The 10,538-nt window shown below is 31.8% G+C and overlaps 1 protein-coding gene across 1 annotated transcript; it reads left to right on the top strand.

The window, feature by feature from the left end:
• Nucleotides 1-9,199: 9,199 nt before the first annotated feature.
• Nucleotides 9,200-9,565, top strand: LOC100855136 (transcription factor UPBEAT1). The gene has a single exon (XM_003632364.2). It carries the CDS (start codon nt 9,200-9,202, stop codon nt 9,563-9,565), a length of 366 nt encoding a protein of 121 aa, XP_003632412.1.
• The last annotated feature ends 973 nt before the right edge of the window (nt 9,566-10,538 follow it).

Below are 10,538 nucleotides of genomic sequence, written 5' to 3' on the forward strand. Positions count from 1 at the left end.
TTGGAAGGTTCCAGCTTATGGGATGGCTCTTTGCCGTCGGAATAGGGGGAAGCTTTCCACTGCACCGTCGAGGGTGGAGGGTGATAGGGTTTTGTCGCGTGGCAGGGGGGTGGAAGGGCTTTCTAGCGCCCGACGAATGGGGGGAAAGCGGGGTTCCTAGCGTCGAGGGGGTGCTATCGACGAGACGACGAGATTTGCAGTTTTTTTTAGCCGAAGTGGAGGGACTTTTTAGCACGCGGTGGAGGGGAAGGTGGGATGGGACTCCCAGCATCAGGGGGTGCTGCCAATGGGACGACGGGATTTGCGATGTTTTGGGAGCGGGGTAGGGGGACTTTTCAGCGCTCAGTAGGGGGAGGTGGGACGGGGTTCCCAACGCCGCAGGGTACTACCAACGGGATGACGCTCCAAGCGACAGTGGAGATACCATCTGCACGGGGAAATGGAAAGAAAATGGGTTGTCGGTCCAAAAGGAACCAACTGGTTCGTCCGGTTCTTCAGTCAAACCATCGATTTAAATGATCTTATTCTTATTTAATCACTTTTCGGTCCAATTGGTCGGACTAGACTAGAACCCTGACCGACCGACAGTTGAACAGGCCAGTCCGATCCAATTTTTAAATGGAAAACAAAGTCATTTTAAAAAAAGTCAAATATTTTGGTTTTTTCTATTCAACAAAAAAATTTATAATAAGTCATGAAAAAATAGAAAAATAAACAATATAAAGTCTAAAAACAAATTACTTTCAACAAAAAGCTAAAAAAAAAATACCCTCTAAGTGAATTTCATGTAATTGTCCTATGTCGCTAACTACCAGAGATAATTGTAGAGAAGGTCTACAAGAGAAGGAAGATAGGTAACTCAAGAGTTGGTTCTAGGTGTTATAGTCTTAGACCGTTGACCATTGGAAGAGCTTGGACAAGCCACTTAACCTTTTATTTTTTGTTATAAGGTCTACAATGATCGTGAGTGTGTGCACCATCAAGCCAGTCATTCAAGTTTGTCAATTGTTAGGTCATCATGTTTATTACCCCAACCTGAATCTAGTCATACCAACAACTGGCATCATTCGTAGGAACATCAAATGTAAAGCTATGAGATGTATCATCAATGGTAACTTCATGCTCCAAAATTAATACTGAGAAAGTTGAAGTCTAGCTATGAGATTTATCATCAATGGTGATTACATGCTCCAATTTTAATGCTAAGGAAGTAAGCCTTTCTTATTTTGTTAGTTGAAAAGTGATTCTTGGCTTTTTAAGTTATATATGAGGCACAATGTTCTAAGCATGGTGGACAATTGAAAGGGCTATTTTAGGTATAAAAAAAAGAAAAAAAATAGTTGCATCATGAGAATAAAACATTGTGGACACATTGGGTGTCATTCTCCATTCTACCCTAATGAGGTTGCCAATGTGGGAATCTTGATGCAAACCTTAAGTTGTTAGGTCTAGGGACTTTGTGCCCTAAATCACCACATGTATAAAGAAGAAAGCAAATGAGTCCCATTTGCCATCATTTAGTTTATCAATTCAAAGCCCCTTATAACTCTAAAGACACATAATACACTAAGTGATAGCTATTTCACGCATATATTTTTCTCTTTTGTCACACTTTAGCCATACCTTCACATGGGTATAAGTCAACCATTCTTCATAGTGCTATATAAGTGATATTCAGCAGAATCCAAAGGTAATGATAAGCATTCCTCTCTCATTCACTGTCTATTAGTTCTTTGTTCCCTACTATCTTAGGCATTAGAAGCCCTATTTTTGCCAAAGGCTAGAGGGTGCATCATTGGTTCTATGGTTATAAGATCCAATAGGTAGGACAAATGACTTATCACACTCCAAGGTCTAGGATCATGGTTTAGCGTATTACCTAAGGTTTACAAAAAAATTTAGAACTTGAAATGTGAAACAACTTGATGCAAAAAGGGAGTTAATAAAGTGGCATCGTAGTTCGTACCCATAGCAGCATGCAAAAGATGAAGAGCATCTTGCCATGGAATCCTAACAATGAAGGCTAATTACGATGGAGTGAAAAGCAAGAGTGAACTTAATAATAAATGGAGGAGCTCACTAAGAAAAGCAAGTGGTTGACTTGGGAGAACGCAATATTAAAAATGAGGCTAGAAGAATCCCAACTAGATCACGATGTGTAATCCTTTTTGGCAAGTGCTAGTCATGTCCAAATATACGAATAATGTAGTCCAAAATAGTCAAATCAACATTCCTAAGGACATAGCCCAAGCATAGCCAAATGAGGAACCTTTCTAAAGGCCTTGGTAAAGAGTTTGGTCGACTATCTAATCTACTTTATTAATTTATTTTTTCTTAATCAAGTGGCATATTTTGTAAACTTTTATTTATGTTTTTTTTTCTTGCCTTATCAGCATTATTTAAATGTGTTTATTCTTTTTTATGCTCTAAATGTATTTATTGAGATACCATTCCATTCTAGATTCCAATTTGAAGTAGACTTTTTTTTTTTTTAATGGACCCTTTTTTTTGGGAGAGTCGCTACACTTTGTCTCCTTGTCATATGAGTAACCAACACCCATTTTCTAAGCATTAAGTTTGTCAACCAACCCAATGTTGACACTTAATCAACACCTAGTATTCTAGGTGAATTCCTTTATAATCATCCTATGCTACTAGTTGTGAAGAGATAACCATAAAAGGTCATGGTGGAAGGAAGGTAAATAAGTTTAGAACTAATACCTAGTATTCTTTTTTGTCTTAGCATGTTCTAATGAGGCCATTGGAGAATAAGCATGTACCGCACCTTAACTAATTTTGTGTTGTAAGGTCCACAACAATTACATTGTGTGCTATCAAACCATCCAAGTTTGTTAATAATTGGTCATAATGTCTGTAGTCCCAACACAAATTTGAACATACCAACATACTATAACAAATATCACTTTTTGCCATGAACTAAATTTCATAACAAAATGTCACTTTTAGCTAAAATTTTAATTTTCATTGCTAAAAATATAATAAGAATAATTCTAACGCAATATATGATATCTGACCATAAACCCTACTTTTTGTCACAATATTATTTAGACTAAAATATTATTTTTAGCCACAAATTTACTTTTTGTGGCTAAACCATGTAAGTAACATGTGACATACTGTTGTAAACTTCAAATTATAGTATGAAATTATTTATGATAAAAAATATTGATATAAGAATGAGAAATGAGTTCCATGGGTAGGTACTCAAAATTAGAACCTTGCAATGGGCTTGAAGGGTTCAACGATCAAGGCATAAGGCAGAAAAAGAAATGGTGCAAGGCAAGTAATGAGATCTAGCTATTCAATCACCAAGTAGGGCTTGGTTTGCTCAATCTCTCATGTTGAAGGTTTTTTACTTTTATAATAAAAATCAATGTTTTCATAATCGAACCAGTCATTGAACCGAAAGAGTTACCGATTCATGGTTCACTGGTCGGATCGACGATCAAACTACGGTCAAATCGATGATGTCATAAATATATAATTTATAAATGATTAAAATTTAAAATAATTATAAAAATAATAACAATAATCTATATATTATTTAAAAATTAAACTTTTATTTGAAAATCATAAAATTAGTTTCAAATTAGAAATTAAAATTAAAATCATAATTTTAATTTAATATTTAATATTTATTTTTAAATAAAAAACTTATTTTAAAATAAAAAAATTATTTAAAATTGTAATGTTTTTATTAATTTAAATTAAAATCATAAGTTTTTAACATCTTGATGTAAAAATAATAATGAGATGAGGTAAAAAATAATTTTTTTTAAAAATCTGAAATAAGGAAGGAGATGGGTGGGCAAAAATGGGAAGAGGGTTAGCAGAGTCGCAAGAGGGCGGGGTTTGGGGAGGGCGGGGTTTGGGGAGGGGCGGGGGAAGATTGGGGGGGAGGGGGGGGGAGGGGTTTCCAGCGGGGTCGCCAAGGTGGATTTACAGCATGGGGTGCTTTTCCAGCACAAAGTCGAGGTCCTGCCGGAATGGGACAACGACAATGGAGAAAAAAAAAAAAGGTTGAACCGGACGGTTTGGAAGTAACCATCCGGTTTATCTAGTTCGTCGGTCGGACTATCTGTTTAACCGACCTAATTCAAGTCCAACCACTTTCCAACCTAAATGACTAGACCAATCGATTTGTGACTGGTCGGCGATCGAACCAATTGGACCATCCGATTCGGTTTGATTTTTAAAACCATGATAAAAATAAATGTTATGACAACAAGAAGTAAAACTAAAATATATTTGAAAAAAAAGACTTACAAATTTCAAATTTATTCATTCTTATTTGCCATAGAAAATTACCTTTTATTTTAATTACATATGCATCATTTTTTATATAATAAATTATAAAATTAAATAAAAGTATTAAATAATTCATTTTTACATATATAATATTTTATAAAAATATTATATAAAATAGTCATTAATTATAAAAAAAACTAACCTTTTTTTACAAAGCACAAAAAAAGTTTAATGTTGATAAAAAATGAAAAAAAAAATCAACCATTGATCTTTTCTTATGTGACTTAAATAATTCTAATTTTAAATATATATAAATGAAATTTATAAATATTTAAAATTTTGTGGCAAAAACTCAATTTATTAATTAAAAATTATAATAAATAGATAAAATAAGATAAAAATGAAAACTTAAAAAAAAATTTAAAAAAAAATAGTTTTTCATCACTCATGACATAGACAATTTTCCTATTTCTATTTTTTTTCTTCTGATTTATATAATTATTATATTTTTTCAAATATTTCTTTATTAAGAATTTTGACTTTTCTTATATTTCAATTTAAATAACTACTATATCTTTCTAAAGTTTTTTTTAAATAGTCTTTTTACAAGGAACAAAAATAGTTTAATGTTGATAAAAAGTAAAAAAAAAAAATATTTGATTTTTTCTTATGTGAGTTATATAATTTTAATTTTGAAGATATAAATGAAATTGATAAAAAAATTATAATTTTGTGGCAAAAACTCAAAATATATAATGAATAAATAAAATAAAATGACTTATAATATTTTTTAAATAAATTATTTTTTCATCGTTCATGACATAGACAACTTTTCTATTTTTAATCATTTTTTCTTCCGATTTATATCATTATTATATTTTTTCGAAGATTTCTTTATTAAGAATTTTTCCCCCTTTTATATTTCAATTCAAATAACTATTATATCTTTCAATTTTATTTTATTTTTTAAATCTCTAACCCTAAAACCATGCCCACTTTATGGCCTACCTCTCTCTCCTCTTTAGCTTAATCTCTCTCTCTCTCCTCTCCTCTCACTGACACACTGTCTTTTACTACTTACTGTAACCCCTCTCCCGTCTCCCTCACACCAAAACTCCACCATTCCCACGCCATACTATTTTCTTCTCCATCTTCTTCGTCTTAGCACAGTCGTGATCATCATCCTTCTCATACCCCGCACCACCGATGTTGCACCACGACCACTCATTGCCACCCGCATTACCTCCACCGCACCTCCTATCTAGTTGCCACCCCGGTCCACCGAAGCTCTACATTGTAACTAGTCAATTATGAAAATATCGATAATCACATATATATTAATATTTCGATTTTATAGATATATCGATGAATATTTTAGAAAAAAAAATATCGATAGGTATAAAATTTATAAAAATATAAGAAAAACTTCATAAAAATATAATTAGAAGTATAATAGATATTTTAAAGTTATTTTATTAAAGAATTTGATATATGTATAATATGATTTATCATATTTGATAATAATATCGTATGCATCAATAAAAATATGAATTTTATAGATATACATTTATTATTAAATTACATCAAATATTATTTCATAATAATATTATAATATTTGATTATAATATGTCTAATTTTAAAATATACATTAATATTAAAATTATGATCCATTTAATTCAATTGTATTAAATGATATAAAATAAATTATGATATATGTATAATTTTTTAATATTTAATTAATCTATTAATGATATTAAAAACACTATGAAAAAAATTATAATGATAATTTTTATATTTTTGGTAATAAATTAAAATAAATTTTTGTATTTAATTATAAAATAATTATAATTAATTTTCTCTCTAAAATATTTGTTTAATATTTTCTTTATATGATGACTTGGAATATATATTTTTAGTGCATTATATTTAACAATGGGCAAACTTGCCTTAGTGGTAAGCTGAGTTAAACTCCAAACTTTTTGTTAGCATGTTTGACCCTCATTAACCATCCGATATATCAGTCGTCGATTTTTGACTATTTTCCCCCGAAATTTTATTAGAACAATATTTCTCTGCCAAATATGATTTTCATAACCTCCGATACACCGGCAATATTTTACTGATATATCTTGATATTTTCTTCCATGATTGTAGCTTATCTCTGTCCCCCTTCCCTCTCATTGCCATCATTGCTACTCCTATTCTTCTTCATAGGGTTTTAACTTTTTTTTCATTTATTTTTTATTTATTTGCGTTTTCATCTATTAATTCATGATTTAGGCCTCTCGATGTTGATTTCATTTGGACCCTTTGAGCCTTGATAAGTTGATATTCAGTTATTAGTTTTTTGTTTGCTTGCTTTAGGCCTTGTATTTTGAGATAGTGTGTGTTGGGCCTGCATGTGGACTTGGATGTTTGGCTTATTTTCTGTTCATATTGGGCCTCTCGGATTTCATTTGCTCATGGACTTTATTTTTTGTCATGCATGAGCCCATTTTCTAGACTTTAGCCGAGCTGTGGATGATGACACGCGGAGGGCCAGATTTGAGAGGAGGATAGAAGGTTCAGCAAAACTATATATATATATTTGTTTTTTTACTTAATGAAGATACCAAAAAATCTTATTATTAAATAAAGGACCCAAAAATTTATTTTAATAAAAATAAGTTTCAATTTTTTTTTTCAATAAAACAGTCCAAAAAATGTTTTCATTAAATAAAGTGCCCAATTTTTTTAAAATAAAAATAAAAATTAGGTCTAGAAAATTATTTTCAAAACAGTTCAGAAAATCTTTTTAGAAAAATGAAAGGTTCATAAAATTATTTTTTCCTAATAAAACAATAATTTTTTTTAATAAAAATAAGGTCTAGAAAGTTGTTTTTTAAAAAATAAAAGCTCCAAAAAATTATTTTTATTAAGTGAAATCGCCTAGAAAATCATTTTTTTAAAATTAAAAAAGTCCAAATTTTTTTATAAAATAGAATAATCCAAAAAAAAATCATTTTTATTAAATAAAATAACCCAAAAAATATTTTTTAAAATAGAAAAACAGTCCAGAGTTTTTTGTAGAGCATTTTATTATACAATTGATGAACTTTCTTTAATAAATTTAAATTCATTTGGAAAAATATCTTTTGGACAAATTTTTTTTAAAAAATCTTTTTAAAAATAAATTTTGATTTGGACGTAATTTTCATTAGTGGAAGTTGTAACTTTTTAAAATGAATTTTAATTTGGAAAGAATTTTCATGAATAAAAATTGTAAAAATATTTCGGTAATAAAAATCACTTTTCAAAAATAAAGTTTGGTTTGGTATTAATTTTGTAAATTGAAGTTGTAAAAATCATTTTCTTAATAAATTGAATAATAATATTCTTGTAAATTATCAGCCTCTTGGTGTGCTGGGCTGCATGGGGCCAAGAATGTTTGAGCCAGATAGCCCGGTTCGGCCCAATTTTTAGCTGGACAGGCAAGCCCATGCATGACGGCCCGCCTAGCTCACTGAACATGGCTCCATCCCATTAGATACATCTTACAAGGAAAAGTTCTCTTCCTATGGGAGCTTGGTCTCAGGCTGAGCGTTCATGCTTCGACTGGAAAGTGGGCCAACTTGGGCTTTAGGCTGAACCAGAGGAGTCTAGACCTCAGCCCAACCCAAATAAGGCATGGCCGCTGGCTAACGTTTTATATATGACAGAAAAATCATTAGTTGCATGTGGCCATGTCATAGCGCACATGCTCATGTGGACCTCAAAAACACTCTTTTTATGAGACACGTAAGCATCCACCACTCATCCACCTAGGCCTTGATTTTGAGGTAGTTCCCTCCACAAAGGACTACACAACAAAACCCAATGGGGAAAAGTATAAGAAAATTGATGAAATTCCAAAGTCCGCACATAAAAATTTAAAAAACCCAAACTGAGCACATGGAGAACATGGCCTGCCCATTAATCCTCAGGACAAAGAAGAGTTGTGTAGGGCACATTTAGAGGCTAATTGGGGCCACTTAAACTCAAAAATCATCATATGATGAATTAATTATCATGTTTATGGCTCAAAACTTGACACATAGAACATGTTCAGTAGTATATTTCATAGCTAATGAAAGATCAATCAATAATGAATGACTAAGAGTCTAGCTAGGGGGGTTGGTCCATGTGCTATAAACTCGGTCTGTTTGTTTCCCCAGAAAATGAGGAGAAGAAAGAGATTCCATCATACTCCTAACCTCATAGTCTCCCCAATGTACTAAATGGAAAAGATGCATGCATTTTTTGTCCCCAAGAGTTGCTAAATTCAGACAAGTTACACTAGGAAAAGGATAATTAAAGATCATTTGATGGAAATGTGGTTCATGAATGTCAGAGGAAAATCCAACTTATCCAAACATTAGGATTGAAATTCTTCACTTTTGTTAACAGAAACATGGACAGGGCTCCATCCCTAGGCAATCCAATTTTCTTTGTAATTTTATAAATGGGTTTCCTGATTGGAAACATGGGCATGCCAAAGCATGAATCTTAAGGGCAAAAGCCATGTTGGTTGAGCTGGAAATGAGGAAATCAAGGACCCCCAACTCACATTATAAATGCATTGAATTTGGAAAGGTGGAAAAGGAATAATCCAGGATGTTTTGATGAGATGGGTCATGGGTGAGGGTGAATCATGTGGTTGCATGTGCATTAGGGCGGAGAACATGCCAAAAGCAACAAACAAAAAAACCCTTATGTACACTTGCCTCTCCTTCTATGCCCTTGATTTCTTTATTCAATATTATCCTCATTAGGCACCAACCCACTTCCCAAAGGACATATAAATAGAGCCCTCACTGTGGCATTTGGGCAAATTGGGTCTTGTCTTGGGCAGCCAAAGCTCTCAATAGAAGTGGGTTCTCACTTTTTAGTCCAAATTTGGCACATTTCAATCATGGGTGCTCCTCCACAACCCCTCCTCATGTCCCTTGATTTGAAGGGCATGGTCCTAGAAACCAAGGACAGCTGCAAGCCAAGTGGGTCTTTGTGGAGGAAGGTTTTGGAGCCTAAAGTCAAGAGAAGATTGCAAAGGAGGAGACAAAGAATTTTGATGAAGAGAAGGGCCCATCTCCCAGATTCTAGAAGGCCCACAAGTGGGATCCAGAGAAGGGTGAGAACCCTAAAGAAGCTGGTTCCAAACGGTGACTCTATGGGCCTTGATGGGCTGTTCAGGGAGACAGCAGATTACATTTTGTCTTTACAAATGAGAGTGGAAGTGATGCAGATTATGGTTAAGGTATTGTCAGATTCTGATAAGTGAGCAATTTCACTTGTAAAGGCTGATATCATTTTTTCCTTTTTTTTTTTTTTTTCTTATCATTCTTTTTTTCCTGTTGAATTCAATGTGATATCTCAGAAGTTGGTTTTGGAAGCTCAGAAATATGTATTCATGTTGTCCAAATTTTAACCAAAGTTTGGTCTTTTTTTCTCCTTTTGTTTTGTGTGTGTCTGTGTGTGTGTTGAAAAGTGACTTGATGCCCACAAATGGGTGCTTGGCATTCACTTTCTATTCTCCTTGCTTTTAGCCTTTTATCTTCACATCCATCCAAGACACAAGGAAAAGAATTGAAGGAAATGCTGTTGAAATTATATATTTATATAGAATATCATTCTAAGGTTTCTATCAAAACTATATTTTGAATTAAATTAATCATGAGCCTTTTTATTTTGAAAATCATACTTTGGGGTGTTAATACCGTCTACAAATAATATAATATTATTTTTATTTTAACTTTATTTGCATCAAATAATTTATCTTTATTTTAACTTTATTAGCATCAATGACCTTATTCTATGTCGGTGGAAGAACCGTTTTTAAAAATTATTTTTTATTCTTAAAACAAAAAAACTATTTTCTAAACTTGAAAAACCACTCTGTAATTTTTTGATAAAAAAATAGTTTTATCAAAACATGGTGTTTTTACTTAATTTTTAAGGCTTCTTGAAAATATTTTTAAAAATGATTATTCAAATATGAAAAATATTTAAAAAATTTATTTTTAAAAATATATGAAAATAAATTTAAAAAAATGTTAAAAGAATATTTTAAGTTTTTAAATAAATTTCCATTACAAAACTATTTTCAAAAATTGATTTTTGAGAACAGTTTTTAGAACAATTCCCAATCAGGTTGTGAATTATGTCAATAAACTCATTCAACCCATTTTTTTTTTTTATTCTTTTATCCAATAACATCTAATAAAATTTTACCAACTCTATTTTATACCATTACT

This window comes from Vitis vinifera, chromosome 7, assembly GCF_030704535.1.
Source record: "Vitis vinifera cultivar Pinot Noir 40024 chromosome 7, ASM3070453v1".
Classification (NCBI taxonomy): Eukaryota; Viridiplantae; Streptophyta; class Magnoliopsida; order Vitales; family Vitaceae; genus Vitis; species Vitis vinifera.

Coding starts and splice junctions, on each gene's coding strand:
- LOC100855136 (XM_003632364.2), top strand. CDS start 9,200: ATGGGTGCTCCTCCACAACCCCTCCTCATGTCCCTTGATTTGAAGGGC.